Genomic DNA, 16,425 nt, shown 5'->3' with positions numbered 1-16,425 from the left:
TCACTTAGCCGAGGAGGATATGCTCGCGCATCCAAGTCGAGAATATAGTCGGCAGCCTCGCACGAGCTAGGGAAGCTTCTTGAAGATCTCAGGGATTTTCCTATCAATTATAACCACTACTACACTGACGTGATCCAGCGTCGGCGGCAAGAGAGGCTTGGAACGAAACTGAGAGTCCTCATGCCAGCCAGGTTTCCGCATGAATCCCATGAAAGATGCAGCCGTGGCTCCCACTATGACAAGTAGGCCGCCGAGCTCGACATGAACCAGGTCGTCCAAGCTGTGATGAAGAGCAAAGCTACTACCATTGACATGGACACATTCAGCATCGAAGACGCACTTGACTGCATGCGAGCGATCTACAAGGTGCAGTACAAGACCTTTGTTGCCAATGTGACAACTCAGGTGATTGAGAGGCATCTTGTGAGGGGTCTCGAGAACATTGTTTCGCCGCTTGTGGTTGTGAAGATGTCTGATAGTGAGGTGGAGGCTATAGCCTCGGAACAGACGACAACCAAGCAGCAGAGGATCATGCTGGTGAGCCGGGTCCGAATATTGGGAGAAGGCCTTGCTATCTTCCAGGAATTGATTGGGTCTTAGCTTGGATTTGAATCACTTGACTGCCAAGTCTTTTGCTATGTCTTACCAGGCTCTAGCAAATGTCGTAATCCTGGACTTGATCGCGGACATGGCTCCTCTTCCGCATGGGCCTGCGCGCGGAAAGTATCCGAGGGCCACTGGCAGCTCACCTGCACGACCAGCACAGCACTCGAGCGTCATTTTGATCACGCCCGTGGCCCCGGACACCGGCCGCGCTGGTTCCCCGTGACTCACTCTTATTCAGCAATATCAGATATATCGCGTGAGCTCCGACGACATGGAGCATAGTTGGAATTTTAATAAGCACGCGCTACATTCTGAACAACCGCAGGAGCAGCCGCTCACGGCCCGCACGTTTCGCATGCGATGCGTGAGATTGCCAGCATCAGCACCATTGCCTGGAATGGAGTGTTTACGCTACAGTGCCACCAAGACACCATATTTAGCCTGGCTGACGGCAACGAGATTGCCGACAGCCAGCGTCAGCTAGGCTAAGACCTCGTTGGATTTGCCAACCACTGTGTGGCTCACTCTAATAGGGTCGCTCATGGAATACCGACGGGGTTGGAAGACGAAGGTGGCCGGCAAGTACTGCCAAGGAACGGTACAGTATTGACAAAGTCAGGATAGCGAGACATCAGTCACAACGTGCGAGCGCATATCCCTGCCGCTGGTACCTAAATGATACTTGGTGGCCTGTGGGCTGCTCAGATCAGGCTGGGCAGTGGTGCCGCCGACTTGTTTATCCCCCACTAACAGAAACAGTCGAATTATGTCTAAACACCACAGCGCTCCAGGCTGAACTTGCTACATACCTGCACTCTCAAACTCTGCTTGCAGCTTGAGGTGTTGTGTCTGTGCCACGGCAGCAGTCTCAGATGGCGACGTCGCGCTCGGTGAGACTGCCCTTTGCCATCGGACGGGTTTAGTCCACCAGATGCCCCTGCGTGTCAACCAATGCACATATAGGTGGGTGGGCACGACATCACTTGCGGCTCTCCATAGTCTATCAGCAAGGTCAAGCCATCAAATGTTACCAGTTGCGTGCCGCGCAGTAGTAATAGAAGTGGCTCGCGCTGCAGAAAGCGACTTCACCTTACAATTCGTCCCTGGTATTGACGGCACAAGCCCTGAGAGTGGCCAAAACTTCCGAGCCAACGAGACCGGTTTGGGGTAACAGCATTCTCCAGCAACACGCATCTCACGATTGTTTTGTGTGTTCAGTCACTTCACCCGCGACCTATTCTACCTACTCTACTGGCCTCAAGCCAAGGACAATGCCAGAAGGGCCCTCGCCCTCCCCGGAGACTCAAAGTCCGGCTCACCGAACAGCTTCCACACCAGACCAGAAAGTTCTGCCTGTTTTCCACCACGCGGAAACAGCTGCTCCACAACCGCCGACAAACTGTAGGCGACAAAAAGTAGCCTCGCAATGTCAGCATCCTCGACAGTCCAATGCACGCCCACCAAGTGGTCCCATGTCCGCACAGCATCGTGCCCCGGACACTCCTCACAAAGCGCCAGCCTGCACAAGTACTCATCCGCCGCTACCCCATCAGCGCGGCTGTCCTCCGTGCCCGGCAACCTGCCTCCACGAACCAGGTAACCACACAACGCCTGTCTCTCCAGACTCCGGCCCAACAAGTAGGGGTCTTCATCACTCCATGCCCCCCAGTCCGAACCACTCAGTGGTATCCCGTGTTTGACCGCCCAGCACAACAACAAGACGCCTCCCTCCGTCGCCGTCACATCACTACCCGGATCTGCCTCATTGCAGTATCGCACCACCCTCTCCAGGTCTCCACAGGCCTCCGCCTTCTCCCTCTCTGTCAACGCCTCCAGCGCGGCCCAACCAGCCTCACCTACCCACATGAACAGCTTCGGCCCGTCCATCCCGTCCTCCCTTTCGTCCATGCCCAACATCGAACAATAAGCCCGGCACAATTGCCTACATTCATCGTCCATCCTCTCCTCCATTCCCTCGTCACCACCACTCCGTATCGTTGCGCACCGTGTCGTGTTCCAGTAACCCGGAACCCAAGAAGCAAAGCCCTTCCTTCTCCACTCCTTTGTCGCACTTACCTCAACTATTCGTGCACGGCCCGTGTGTCAATCCTCTTGTCTTTCGTCCAAAAGTGTTATGTAGAAAGAAGAGAAACCATTTCCCCTCTTTGTCGGGGCACCACCCCTCTTTATCTCTGTGTGCACAGAGTGCACCATGACGTTTCATTGGTGCGTGTTGTTGTGGGCCCACTGGGCGCACTTCCATTTATGGTAGTCGGTTACGACCACTGGTCCGCCCTCCAAAAAGTGATGTACCGGTGGTACTTGAGGTAGTGACAATAAATACTGATACAGGGCTCTTTTGGGTCTTGTAATTGGAATGAGTACAATTTAAATCCCTTAACGAGGAACAATTGGAGGGCAAGTCTGGTGCCAATGTGGGCCAAACATGGCGTCGAAGCGCCTCCGAGGTCTTCGACGCCATGTTTGGCCCACATTGGCAAGAAGGTCAAGATCTGTCCAGCGACCATCCAAAGGCAGTAGAACTTCCAGATGACAACTTTCAAGCGATGTTGACCATCTGTCTAGTCATACACCACCGCAACGAACTGGCGCTATGCGCCATCGGTCCTGCAGACTTCCTACATGTAGCCATCGTGATTGATAAATATGACATGACCGTCGCTCTCAAATTTGCTCTGGCGCAATGGCTACATGTTGACGACAGCATGGATATGACATCAATAGGATACATCATGGCTGCATCATATCGTCTTGCTGACGAGGAAGTCTTCGTGAAGGCAACAGTACAGTAGCGCTCATTCTCGACCAGAAAAGTTCGTTCTGGTGCCTTTTCGAGAATGACGAAATCAGCCAGGTGGTGCCAGGGAAAGCGATATGTAGGCAGAAACATCCCTATCGGGTGTGAAGACAATCACTCACAGTATCCCAGACTTACTTGAGAGACGACGGAATCGACTGCGGGCCGAAGTCTTGCAGATGCTTGCAACAGCCGGAAATTCTTGTACGCATTGTGGCTGGGGCACAAAATTTGAAGCAAAGCGCGCGGTCCTCCAAAACAAGTACCAGCCGCTAACCATGCTTCAAATTCCCCTTCGTGAGGTTATACATGAATTGGAAAGGATCCCAGTTGACGACATAATGGGCAAGGCCTTTTGTGCCTTAATTCATAGCAAACCGCACCGCGCGCTTTCTTGGGACGAGCTGCCTATTGGGAAAATAGCTAGCCTGAAGAGCAAGGCGGCGGTTTGTCTGGATTGCATAAACAGTGACAGGCTGTCAGAGTGTCGTTTTGCCCATGATTAGCTCGGAGCGCTGAGAGGGCCATCTCGAGGACCTTTAGGGCGACTTCACGAGCTAGAGCAAAAATTAAATATTGTGCGAGAAGAGAGAAACAACCATGATCGGTAGAAATATCAAGCCTGGGACATCCTGTACATGCCAACGGTCTATGCACTGCTGATTGTGTTCGGCTTGGCTTGACAACTCCAAGCCAGAATGCTCATCTCACCCGGGCAAGCAGCCCCGCAAGGACTCCTCGTGATCTGGGCCAACTGATCTCCAAGGTCGTGGCGGAAGGACTGAGCATCTGCAGCGCGAACAGTCCCGCTCGACCATGTGTAAGAATTTGTCCGCAACATTGTCGGATCGCAATGCGGGCTAATTCGATCCACCAGCACAGATTGCAAGTCTCTTTCGTGGGACGTCTAATGGTCTCGGAAGCTAATCCATAGAAACCACCTTGGCGGGAGCAGAAAACCTTGAGGAAAAGAAGCGACAGACCCAGATCCAGACCCGTAACCGCACAGTGGAGGCCATGGCCACGCTTGCTGGATCGAAACCGACCAAAGGTATTCCGAAAACTTGCGACGAGGCGACTCAGGAGCGGCGCTTGTGTCAGGGAAAGGTTGAAAAAATGTTGAACATCATCTATGAAAAACTGATGGAAGCTACGCACGAGGACTGGACGCGACACTAATCAGTTGGCATCCCTGAATTGCCCCGGACGACGAGCATGGTTCTGCATTGGACTTCTACAGCCAAACAGATGTTTGATGCTGCTACGGAGGACATCACGGACGCGAAATACAGCTTTCGCAAACTCGACGGGACACTCAGGAACATCACCTGTTGGATCGTCTTGCTGTGTGCTTTGATCCCCAACAAAGGACGTCTCCAGGCACAGGAAATTCGGGATCTGGCTGAAAAAGGCCAGAACTGAGCAGCCCTGCCACACGAGGAGGCAGCAGATTCGTCACGGCGACTGGAGGACGGCGATGCACGCGGGGCAACCGGCAACCATCATCCCATGCTCAAGCAGGTAGCTTCGCGGGTGAAGCCCGAGCTAGCCTACCTGAAAGCTGATGCTCAGTGCACATTGACCAGTCGTCTCGAGTACGACATTGTCTGTGTTAGTCTGCGGGAAAAGTCCAAATCCATCGGAAAGGGGAGTAGAGTACAAGCAAGACTTCCGCAATGCATGCTTGGATGCAGTATGCTAGAAGCGCAGCAGCCCGGTCAGAACAGAGGACTTGGCGCTTTGGAGAGCATCCAAGTCACGACGTCGCATACCTCAGGAGCTCGCGACAGTCTGAAGAGAGCAGAGCATGTATGTGCTGCTTACAGAGACGAGGATCGGGTCGAGGCGGGTGACTGGCCGCTCCCCGCAGTCATCCACTACCTCCTGGACTACCGTGCCGACTAGTCGCCTCGAAGATGCAAAGTTTTCCAAGCCTCTGCGCTGTCGATTGTGAATACGTGGTGAAGTGCAAGAGCATTTCGCTCAGACCACGTCGTTCACAACTGGCAACACTGCACCTCATTTGACGCTCTAATGACCGTTTGCGATTTTTTGAGTCGATCCAGGTGAGCTTATGCCGAGCGGTCTCGAGATCATCATCAATGCCCCAGAGGCAAAGGCCCTCACGTGGGGCTGCGACAGTCTGCTCACAGACTTTTGAGCCACCATTCACTCGGCTTGCTTCGTTTTCCCCCTTGGTTGTCATGAACTCTCTAAGAGCGCAGCTGATGATGGCCGGGATAATGAGGCGCTCTAGCAGTCAATTTCGCGTTGCCAGGTGCGCTTGCCCGCAGGTTTCAGTCACTCCTCGCTTGCTACATCTAGACCAGGGACCAGGTCATTTCGACACTATTCGAGTGGTTAACCACATACGACCACAAGACGGGAGACCCACGATTACCAGCGCGACCTCGCATTCTTTGTGGTCTTCCCAAGTACAAGGACAACGGCTCCAAGCACGAGGACGATGACCGAGTGTCATGAGGCTTGATCACCCGTTCAGACTGGGCATCGAGGAGGCGCAAGTCGTCAGGCTGTCCCTTACGATACCTATACCGCTGCCACAGACGAAAGTACACTGAACCCTGAGAACCGAGCAATCGTTGACATTTACGTCGACCGTTTCTAGCGTGCGAATAGCAGGCATCAGCCAGCAGAACTGCATCTCGAAAGCGACGTCTCTGCCGGCTGTTGCAAGTCTAACACGCTCAACATTCTCCTTACCGACACGGCGCGGCAGAATGCCCTGCCTAGCACCATTCTGCATTGTGCTCAATGGGAGTTGGTCCAACGAGATGGACGGACTTCCACTACACTCTATTGTCCAATTGCCCGTCAAGGGAGGCGCTACGCTAACTCCTCTACAGGGTACAGCTAGCCTTCCACTAAGAACTCAACAAAACGCCCTCTACAAGCACAACATCGTCAAGGCCCCTGTCGCCAAAATCATCGGGGCTCTCGGGTATCGCAATGCGACGAAACGAGTATTCGTTGCTAAGCGCTGGCGCTCATGACTCAAATTAGCTTCGTGCTGACCAGGGCTATGAAAACGGGTACTATGACGCACGAAGCCGAGAAGGGACAGATCAATGCCGAGCAACTTCTGAAGTTTCAAGGTGGAATTGGGTCTCCAGGTCCACAGATGCTTGCTCGAGCGCAGTCTGCAAGTACGTCGAACGGTTAGATCGTCGTGCTACGAAGAAGAGAGAGTAGCGCTTTGGTGTCGGGGATACTGTCGTGTTTGGCACCACTGAGTTACAGTAGCTTGTGTGTCTGGCATCATCAATGGCTCGACCCTTTGTCGTTGATGCACCGGCGAAAGTGAGGTGCGAGCATTGGGGACATGGCTACGCTATGTAGCTGCTTCATCCGGCGGTGAATTAGTCTCCAAGGGGCTTTGCGAAAGTGGCCAGCTCGTGCTGTTGCGGAGTGTGGACACGAGTGGACATTATTGAGGCACAGAGCGTGGCACAAATAATTGAGACACTTTTGGTGAAGGTATGCCGCGCCGCAAATGCAAGGAAGAGTGACCCAGGCCTAGTTCGTAGCCATTGCTGCCTTGAATCGAAAAGGTTTAGGGGCAAATGTGTGGTCAGGCGGCGAGGACGCACTTGGACCGGCCGCAACTTCTGTCATAGCCACTTTGGAACATCGACGTCCTCATAGCCTTGTCGTCTTCCTCGACGCCTATTCTCTTATCTCCAGCCATTTCGGTGACCACTGATGAGCACGTCATAAGTCAGCGCGGGCAACGTTTTCAGGACCTGACGTGCTTCCTCCATGTCCAGTAGTTCAATATGTTCCTGGAAGACTTCCACTACAACATCTCTCATGCCGCGATCCGTCTCAGGGGTAGATGTGTAGACTTTCTGTGTCGAGTCCAGAAAGTGGCGAGCACTCCAACTCCCTCTGGCAGCAACCCTAAACTTCGTCACTGCAAGAGCTTTGAGTTCAGGCACGAGATACTTGTCAGCAAGCGCGTACATGGCCGTGTGGAAACTGAGAGCAGAGTGCATTTGATCCTGCAAATTGTGGTCAAATGACTCATCCAGACTCTCAGGGACGTCTTTCAAGGAGCTCTGGTGGTAATCATGCTCAAGTAGGAACTCGGCTTGGTCATCCTCGAAGACTCCTCCGATAGTCGATCCGGGGACTGAGCCGGAAAGGGGTGGTTCCCAGGTATAATCACGATGGTAGAAATAGAACATCATCCTGCCGACAGCCTGAGGATCATCGCCCAGAAGGCTTATCTCCCCTGTTCTCCCCTCCTATGTTTTTTCGTAAGCGACGTTTCGCGTTTGCTCAAAGGTGTTGGTTTACCTTGAAAGATCCTTTGCAAGCTGTGGCGAAGTACGCAGACTGAGGGCATACGATGGCCTTGTGGACTGGATACGAATCTTGACCACAGCGGACGAGAAGGTCTGAATACTCTCCGCTGCGGTACAGTCTGGCATCTCTCAGTCAGCGCGAACGTTATGCACCGAGTCACCTGGAAGTGCGGCCTCACCCCTGCACCAAGCTGGTGAGCCCCTTCATCATTTCCACTGATGCTTCTGGCTGAGGAGGGAGCCTGGAGTTGCCCAATGAGCTGTCTTGCTTCTCGTGAGAGACCTGATCGAAAATGTCGGGAAAGACACGTCGCGCTGCCTCATCTGATAAAAACACATGGTCCTCCAACAACGACCCAAGTATTTTAATAATGTTGGGGTGCCAGAAATAGTAATGCAAAGGTGCGTATTTGCTGACAACGGCCTGAATTTTGCTGGGCTTCCTTAATTGCCAGTTGCTTCCAAGTGTAAAAACTGGCTTCCATGACAGGTAGACCTCCCTGCGTACAGCTGCTTCGTAGGACATGTTGTGTGAAGTGGGGGGGAATGTCGCGACAGTCGGGCGAGGCAAGAGCGGTCTAACCTATGCGGTGGTCCCAAGCAGAAGCGGGGATTGCGGGGTTCAAGAGCTTGATTAAGCGCACGGCCGCGTGTGAAACAGTGAATGATTGTCAAGCGAGTCTGGCGCTGACAACGGCCTCGGTAGTAGCGTTGGATTAGAGGCGACAGCCATCGACTATTACTGCGCGTGGCGTCCTACATGTCACTCAGATGTATTGGTGGCTGCTCACGCATGCTATCATTTACAGTACGGTGCTCAGGTCAAACAGGTCCCTTGACCAGGGAGACGATGGGTGAATCGGCAGTGATGCAGGCGACCCTATCCGTAACTGCGAGAATGATCTGTTCAAGCTGAGTTCTGTTGACAATGTGCGCGACAGGTGTGGCTTACCACCTGGGACTGGCGGCTCCTGCTGCGCTTGCAGCTCATTACGCCGCTAATTGGAAGCCAAGGAACGCACCCAGGGTTGTATGGTTATCGTGAGCGAATCTGAGGTATCGGCGTGCGACGTGGCCCACAACAAACACCGCTGGCTCGGACAAGAGAATACTTGTATTCGAATCAGGCTAGTCCGAGTTCACACGGCAGTGCATCTCTCAGTGCTGTGTTATCGCTGTGATAGTGGTGTTCGGCACAGTTTCCGTCCAAGGTTAGCTCCAGTGACCGTGACAAAAGTGGGATGGAGCGTGCTCCATCCAACCTGGTGTCATTGCCCCGCTTGCGGTTCCTCTCCCCACGAGGAGAAGCAACCACAGCGATAACCCCTCGAGCAGGCATCTTCGACCATCTCGGCTGTCACATTCCTGATCTCCGTCCGCAGGTAAGGGAGCACCAGCAGCTACACAACCGCCTGTGTTGTGTGAGTGCGTGCACAGCCTCCAGCCCACTCTTCAGCCATCCGCACCCAAATGTCGGCCCTGGGTTGCCTGGGTCCAGGTTGCCCTTCGAAGTCCTCGTTCGACATTGTTGTGTCAGCCCACCTCGACCGTTCTGCGTTCTGTGCTCTTGCCGCGGCCCAGTGCCTTTCTCCGCTGTCGTGGACACGAACAATTCCATAGGGTCACAGCCGTACTAGGCAACCTCGTCATTCCGCTTGCCGTCTGACTGGGAGCTTACTGCTTTCCCATCATCATCACTCAGAACTACGACACTTTCTGCAGACGACCTCCACTCGCCTCTGCATCTGTGCACGTTCTCAAAACATTCACCACTACGTGTTGCGCCGGCACTGAAAATCCTCAGATCTCCGCGACGATTCAGGTTCACGGCAACCGTGCAGAGCATCAGACGCCATTGTGTTCAACGTCAATCCCGACGCGCCAGACATCAAGTCTAGCTGATTTGCGGCACGCAATTCTTTTACGAACCCATCAAACTGGTCGATTGTCCTGCTGGCACATCGCTACTGAGAGGCTCGTCCCGGCGAAGGTCGACGGGCCCTTTCCCGTTGCAACAGAACCACTGTGTTCTCGAAGGATTTTCCACATCATGTCGATTTCAACGACATCCTCTTGTGCCCAAGCGGCAAAGGGGAAATCTGCCACTCCCAAACCAACGACCCAAGGGAGCCCAGCGAATAGCCAGGCGGGTGACAGCGCGACTGCTGGTGCCACGATCGAGGGATTCGCTCTGCTCCGTCGCTCCGCTGTCTGGTCTGTTGTCTCCAACTTGACCTTGTCCACACTCTGCTGTGCGCTTGTCTTGATCAGCTTGTCGCTCATCATTGGCCCCACTGGGCTCCGACTTTTGCTCAGAAGCCAGTGAGGTCGTTGTTTGTGTGGTGGTATTCTTAGCCTCGGAGCTCGGATCGTCTGGCACAAATGGTATGTTTTTGCTCACAGGAATTTTTCTCTCCGCCACGCCACTGATAAGTGATTAGGGCGATCACATGAGACTGGCTCGGGCTCTCGCACACCGAGCGAGACGATTAAAGCTCCCCAAAGCGAGGCCTCGACGACCCATGAAGCTCGCCAGTCCAATGCTTCAATTACTGCCGAGCCTGTTAAAGCATCTGGTGATGCTTCGATTCCCACACTCCCAGATAGCGTGAAGCCGACTCCCGGCGTCCCTGAGACCGCGGGTACAGATTGGATTATTGTTGAACATGAATGTAGACCTGGACCCTTGAGCGATGCCATACGTTCTTGCAGCATGATGGAGAACGCCAGGCAATTAGCACTGGAGTGCCCTGAGCTATCTGCACGGGTGGCCCCCAGGCAATTTGCACTCGAGGGTCTCAAGGCGCTGGAATTACACCTCAGCACGAAGCGCCCGGGGGAGTATCAACTCGTTAAGAAGAAGATTGACGAGATGCTCACGCATTCAGTACGGCAGAAGACCGACTGTCCTCACAAGATTCTTGCCGCAGCACTGGCCTACATCGGGCTGTGCTGCAGTAGTTTTATCGCCTGTGACACCACCAATGGTGGGGAGGACGTTGCATTAATATTATTCGTAGAGCGCGGGATCCGACTATGGGCCCTCGCTCAAGTCGAGTGAGTCAATATCCTATAATGAAGCAGTACGAAGTAGAAGCTAACGCGCCGTAGGCTCGAACCTGGCTCACTAGGACCCGCTGGGATCATAGACCCAAGGGTTTATGTGGAGGCTTTCGAAGATCTCTGTACTCACATCAAATCCTTGCGGAAGGCTATTAGTAAAGAGACCGACCTGAAAACTCGCGGGAAACTCAAGTTCACGCTAGGGCTCCTCGACGAAATCCTGGAGGGTTTGGCCCATAAACTTAAACCAACGGGCTAAGTCGGTGTTACGCACTCAAGACGGATGCGCCATTTGAGACGTGCAGGAGCACAACTTGTTTACATTTTTGTTTCATCCACATGTGCGTCAATTAGCAAACCGTGTAAAGAGACTTGTTTGGATACACAGGTACGCCTGGATGCTCGGCTAGGGTCTCCGGAGTTCATTTCGTCGGAGAGTGCTTCGGTCTGAAGCATTTTCTTACCAAATTTATTGTCCCTGATGGCTCCATTCAACGGTGCACAAGCCTGGGTCTTGGATGGAAATATGGTGGAGTTCAATCCGCTAGAGTCTAGGCTGGATGTGCACGGCTGATCATGTGCTGGTCGACGCGGCTGGGAAGTATGTCGAAACTGATATGTCGACAATGTGGGTGGCTAAGGTTCTCCAATCGAGAATGAATGGGCGTGTTCAGTCCCCTGTGCGCCATGGCTTTCTGTGCCTGGATTGTAGCCCCGTGGACATGGATGGCATACCTGACTTGTGGGTGGATGGGGATCGAGGTGTCCGAATCTCTACCTTGAGGTACATACGTATGTACGTGCAGAGCGTACCTTGCGCGCACCCGATCCCGGTCCTTGGGGCATGCCGGGTGCCCTAGCTCCCTAGGTGCAGCGCTGACTGCTCGCGCGTCAGTGATCAGTCAGAACAGACACAGGTCAAGTGCCCGCTGATCAGCCCATCCCAGTCACTGTTTCTTCAAGAGACAGCGCATTCGTGCACATTAACCGCCTGTGGCGTGGTTACGCAGCACCAGCACCACCCACATGCAGTCCACGGTGCCTTTGCACCTGTATGACTTTCCACTACTGAACCCAGTCGAACAATTCCACACTCGTCTTCGTCTTCGTCTATATCAAGGCCCGTGTCCTGCGCTATTTTCTGATCCAGGATCGCGACTGCCGGCCACTCAATAGCTCAGTACCATCCTGAACACGGACACTATCGTCGTTGCGAGTATGTGTTATCGTGTAACTTAAATGGCAGTATGAGGAGGTTCTCACAAAATTGCCAGGCCGCCAGCCTCAAGCCACAGGCCGCTGCCACCGGTGTAGCCGGTTAACGGTTGATAACGGCACGGTTTATAGGGCTGAAGCGAGTTATCATTTCCGGGCTCAATCGATGACAGCTCGTAAACTTGCCCTGCGCACAATCCGATCGCAGTCACGCTCGAACGGGCTTTCAGAAGCATCTGGGAACGATGTTCCACCGCTGTGCGTGAGGGCTTCAGACTCCTCTTCGACTGGCTCAGTTAACCGCCGATGTACAGTTGACAACGACCACCTCAGCATTGGGAAGCGTGCTCTCCACAGAAGGGCCTTAGCCAGGTCTCTACCCAATACGTAGTATGCTTTGCGCGCTATCCACAACCGTTCGCTGCAACTTGGGCGTCAGTTCCGTCGTAGCTTCGGCCCACATCAAAGAGTCGGGAGACCACGTTGTCCCCAACTGGGATATAAGACACCGTTGGCACCGCGGCACGAACATCTCCCTATGGGCGTCGATCAGCGCACTGCACATTGCTCGAAGACACTGCCCGTGGCAACAATGGGATCGTGTCGCGGTCGATTTCGTAGAAGCACAACAGTTTGACCTCGTCGTGGACCTTGCCTTGCTTAACGTCTGGCATACCCGTGTGTGGAAGCTCTGGCTGGCTTGTTCAGGGGTGATTGTGAAATGGCTGCATAGTGTCTTGATGGTCTTCTGTTCTTCGCCATTTCGGAAGGCCGCGAGGACGTCAGTGAACCCTACTGCGGCTTCGAGCATGCCGTGGTGGTCCGGGATTCGCATGCGACAGTTTGCTCGGGCAAGACGACTGAGGCAAGATCCGCGCCGCGCAGTAAAGGGCAGCACATACCACCACGCAGCGCCAGCTACGAGGCTATATGTACGTCGACACCATAACTAGGCTGATGAATAACTACTTGCCGTTCACGCCGAGCCGGCCACGAAGACGTGTTTGCTCTTGGAGGGTTAGTACTTGAAGCCTTGCCCTCGCATCTCTGCAGGAAATGGCCTTCAGGCTGCAAGGCTCATGCTACAAGCTCACAGAATCCAGCGTGGCCAAGAATTTCGAGACGGAGTCTGGGAGAAACTGCTTCATCCTAGCGTTATCTTTCCTGAGTTAGGCCGGAAACAACAAAGACACCTTCTCAGTACCCTGACTCTGAGACACCCTTCCACGCACGTCTGCGATTGTGTGCTGCGAGTTGTCCTTGATGTGCTGGACTACCATGCCACAGCCCCCCTCGCTGCGCGATGGCAAGTCAGTTTTGAGCGAGTTTGATACGGCTTCTATTCCTAGAGTATTTTGTCAAGCGGGCGGTTGTGACGGTGTAGATGCATTCCTTAAACCTATTGACTTAACCTACCTACCACATGCCTGAGAGGCGAGTGCGGCCCTGAGACAGGCACACACGCGGACATCGAAATACACCGGTACAGCCCACGGCGGCGGTCGTAGCTCTTCGCCAGGACAGGTACTAGGTCGGGCGAGCATCACAGGCTCAGGCAGAGGGGCGGTCAAGTTGTCGCAAAGCTCTGCCTCAAATTAATTCCGTTGCCCGAAAGGCTGGGTTGCCCGACGGCTGTCCCAAAAACTGCCGCTGTGACTGGGACGCCGGCTGTGTCTCGGACATATTGTGCTCAAAGCGCAAAAAAGCTCTACTTAGACGTACATCAGATGCTTCGCGGCGCCAGAGAAGCCTTTGGGTTCTTCCACTGCTATGCCTAATCACAGCCTTGAAACATCCTTCTCTTCCCTAGTAACTCGAGAGATCACGACAGATCACGACAATGTCTTCATCGGACGCTTCCTACTCTCTGGTCGACTCGATCGAGTCACTCATCTCCTTCCTGGAAGCCATGAAGGGCGTCTCAAGACGGGCCAGTCCCTGCATATCCGTAGATCTCGAAGGGGTCCGCTTGTCACGATACGGCACTGTCTCGCTCATTACCATCTTCGACCAGGTCCCGAACCAAGTATACTTAGTCGACGTACACACCTTGAAGGCCACGGCATTCACCACCAGCCTCCCACCAGACACAGAGACGCCGCCAGAGGCATCCTGGACGCTCAAGACCGTCCTCGAGTCACCCGCGATCACTAAGATTTTCTTCGATGTTCGCAATGACTCGGACGCGCTGTTCAGCCACTTCGGCATTCGTCTCGAAGGAGTCGAGGACGTGCAGCTCATGGAGTGCGCGGATAGGCCGCCCCGTCGCCGGCGCTTCGTCTCGGGACTACAGAAGTGCATCGAAAAGTTTGCGCCTCTAACTTCCGCGCAAAAGATGCAGTCGAAGGCCATTAAGGAGTTTGGTGTTAAAGCGTTCGATCCTAAGCAAGGAGGCTTGTACGAAGTTTTCAACAAGCGACCACTGATACGCAAATGGCGCTGTACTGCATCAATGACGTGCAGTATCTGCCCTCGCTGAGGAATTTGTTCTGGGGGAGGCTGGATTCATCGTGGCGAGATAAGGTTGCCGCCGCAACGAAAGCGAGGATCGTGCTGTCCCAGAATGCAGACTATCAGCCGCACTCGAACGACAATGCCTTCAGTCCTTGGCGATTCGAGTAATGGTCGCTTGGCTGTTTAAATTCTCAGGGTCAACCGTGCATTGGTGGCTGTCAGCGTCCTCGTACATTATCCGGGCGGTCCTAGGTGGAGGCTGAAAGCACCGGTATTTGGCGTGCGATGGTGAACCTGAAGCGCGGCTCCCTCGAGGATCCGCGATGGTGGTGCATTAGACAGTTGCTTGAACATTAAGGTGTTTTGACTGCATTCTGCACGGTCGCATTTGAACCCTCTTGTGACAGGTTGCTCGCGTATTTAAGAACGTGCAGGTCGGGTTGACGGCCTAACTTTCCGACGGCAGTCCTAACAAGTTCTCTTATCTTCATTCGCGTCTTCCGTGTTACGGCAGATTGATGTTTCGCGTGCATTCGTAGCCTTCGCTTGAACAGTCTTGAAGACTGCTACCCATCAATAAGCATGGCCCCGAAGCTCTGAAATGGTAATCGGCCATCTTCACCGTGTGCAGGCTATCTCCGAGGCCGGCTGGAAAAGGACCAAATCCGGGGCAAGGAGTTCACTGAATGCATCAGAGCGATGCGGGGTACGGCATACGTGCCCGTTACGTCAGCAACCAGAGCTCGATTAGCGGACACGGCCTGGAGACTCTCACCGCTGTAGCACACGACTGTTGTCATTCATTGCATCATCCGGGCGCTCAACCCCCGAGTATTCCACGGCCAGCATACGTCGTGACGCGTCACATACCAGCTACGCCACTTGATCCCATCACGGATTGAGATTGTGATACAAGTTATGGCCAAAGTAGCTGCAAGGTCAACTGGGGGCACGGCCCCTCGAAAAACACCTCGGCCGCCGCGCCCGGTGCCACGTTTACAGGTGCTCCGGGATGACCATGAGACGAAGAACTTTTTGTGCTCGGACGTTCAAGGACAATCTTCGCAGAGTTGCCCCATAGAGGCAGTTGATATCTTTTCAATTCGGTTGAAGCAGGAAGATTCTGGAAGTGGCCCGTGCACAGAACAACCAGAACACCTACTGGGTTAGGCCCTCCAGAAAATGAACGAAACCGAGTCGGAGAATTTGTCGATATTCTTGCGAAGCTCTTCGATCGCTCTAATGCCATGAACACCACCACGGCTCGGACGCAACTATTATTATTGGACAATCACGAATTCCAGTACACATTCGTGTTGTCTCAGCTCACTCCCTGCTTTTCAAGGCAGCACTTAGCGGCAAGTGGGCTGGAAAGGATGCAGTCACGGTAGATGATACAATCTCAGAGTCTTGTACGAAAACCACGCTGGACGCCTTGTACGGAGGACCTTTCGAACTTCCTGCGGAAGGCTTGGAGCTTACGGTGGTAGGCAAACAGCGGGGTTTCTACAGCTGAATGATATATTCGAGAGTCTGCTTTCAGCGGAAGAATGTCAGATGCTGAAAAGATCTGGCCGAGATTTATATGATGAGTTCTACAATACAATCCCAGGCCGGCGGACCGACTTTCTGCTTATTTATATTGTGTTGTCACACCCACGGTGACGTTCATCGCCCCATGTTGTTGATATGCGAGCGCGCAGCCGAGTCACGGTCCTCCGACAACGACCCGCTGCCGCTCCGATGCGACATCGTTACCTCGATAGCTGACGCACCTAGACTACCACGACCGTCCTGTCGCGCCGGGGTCTTGAGCGTTCCAAGGTCACCCACAAAACTCCCGCACTTACGCTCATTGTTCTGTGGATCACCGTCTGAAGCATGCCCTTCATATGCATTCGTTGGTAACCTCGCCAACCTCCTGAATACCGGCGAGGACTA

The 16,425-nt window shown here is 53.8% G+C and overlaps 6 protein-coding genes across 6 annotated transcripts; 4 read left to right on the top strand and 2 right to left on the bottom strand.

The window, feature by feature from the left end:
- Positions 1 to 261: 261 nt before the first annotated feature.
- B0I36DRAFT_370038 (uncharacterized protein) lies at positions 262 to 600 on the top strand (the record flags this gene model as incomplete). The annotated part of the gene is made up of 1 exon (XM_046159863.1): positions 262 to 600. One exon carries the CDS (start codon positions 262 to 264, stop codon positions 598 to 600), a length of 339 nt encoding a protein of 112 aa, XP_046004651.1.
- Positions 601 to 1,778: 1,178 nt separating this feature from the next.
- B0I36DRAFT_340800 (uncharacterized protein) lies at positions 1,779 to 2,753 on the bottom strand. The gene has a single exon (XM_046155973.1). The coding sequence runs from the start codon at positions 2,575 to 2,577 to the stop codon at positions 1,864 to 1,866; it is 714 nt and encodes a 237-aa protein (XP_046004650.1). The 5' UTR covers positions 2,578 to 2,753; the 3' UTR covers positions 1,779 to 1,863.
- Positions 2,754 to 7,119: 4,366 nt separating this feature from the next.
- On the bottom strand, positions 7,120 to 8,278 carry B0I36DRAFT_256736 (uncharacterized protein; the record flags this gene model as incomplete). Its single annotated transcript, XM_046150959.1, has 4 exons — positions 7,120 to 7,477; positions 7,532 to 7,692; positions 7,745 to 7,871; positions 7,932 to 8,278. 4 exons carry the CDS (start codon positions 8,276 to 8,278, stop codon positions 7,120 to 7,122), a joined length of 993 nt encoding a protein of 330 aa, XP_046004649.1.
- Positions 8,279 to 9,724: 1,446 nt separating this feature from the next.
- On the top strand, positions 9,725 to 10,105 carry B0I36DRAFT_340797 (uncharacterized protein). Its single transcript, XM_046155972.1, has one exon. The coding sequence runs from the start codon at positions 9,803 to 9,805 to the stop codon at positions 10,076 to 10,078; it is 276 nt and encodes a 91-aa protein (XP_046004648.1). The 5' UTR covers positions 9,725 to 9,802; the 3' UTR covers positions 10,079 to 10,105.
- A 1-nt stretch (position 10,106) lies between these two features.
- Positions 10,107 to 11,489, top strand: B0I36DRAFT_340796 (uncharacterized protein). Its single transcript, XM_046155971.1, has 3 exons — positions 10,107 to 10,137; positions 10,194 to 10,809; positions 10,864 to 11,489. Exons 2-3 carry the CDS (start codon positions 10,466 to 10,468, stop codon positions 11,072 to 11,074), a joined length of 555 nt encoding a protein of 184 aa, XP_046004647.1. The 5' UTR covers positions 10,107 to 10,137; positions 10,194 to 10,465; the 3' UTR covers positions 11,075 to 11,489.
- A 2,115-nt stretch (positions 11,490 to 13,604) lies between these two features.
- On the top strand, positions 13,605 to 14,652 carry B0I36DRAFT_400367 (ribonuclease H-like domain-containing protein; the record flags this gene model as incomplete). The annotated part of the gene is made up of 2 exons (XM_046161670.1): positions 13,605 to 14,434; positions 14,494 to 14,652. The coding sequence occupies exons 1-2, from the start codon at positions 13,871 to 13,873 to the stop codon at positions 14,650 to 14,652; spliced, it is 723 nt and encodes a 240-aa protein (XP_046004646.1). The 5' UTR covers positions 13,605 to 13,870.
- Positions 14,653 to 16,425: the final 1,773 nt, after the last annotated feature.

Source organism: Microdochium trichocladiopsis (genome assembly GCF_020744255.1).
Source record: "Microdochium trichocladiopsis strain MPI-CAGE-CH-0230 chromosome Unknown B0I36scaffold_15, whole genome shotgun sequence".
Lineage (NCBI taxonomy): Eukaryota > Fungi > Ascomycota > Sordariomycetes > Xylariales > Microdochiaceae > Microdochium > Microdochium trichocladiopsis.
Note: the sequence above shows the minus strand (reverse complement) of the source record. Positions and strands in the feature narration are given on the sequence as shown.

Coding starts and splice junctions, on each gene's coding strand:
- B0I36DRAFT_340800 (XM_046155973.1), bottom strand. CDS start 2,577: ATGGAGGAGAGGATGGACGATGAATGTAGGCAATTGTGCCGGGCTTAT.
- B0I36DRAFT_340797 (XM_046155972.1), top strand. CDS start 9,803: ATGTCGATTTCAACGACATCCTCTTGTGCCCAAGCGGCAAAGGGGAAA.
- B0I36DRAFT_340796 (XM_046155971.1), top strand. CDS start 10,466: ATGATGGAGAACGCCAGGCAATTAGCACTGGAGTGCCCTGAGCTATCT. Junction 10,810..10,863: donor TGGGCCCTCGCTCAAGTCGA/GTGAGTCAATAT, acceptor AACGCGCCGTAG/GCTCGAACCTGGCTCACTAG.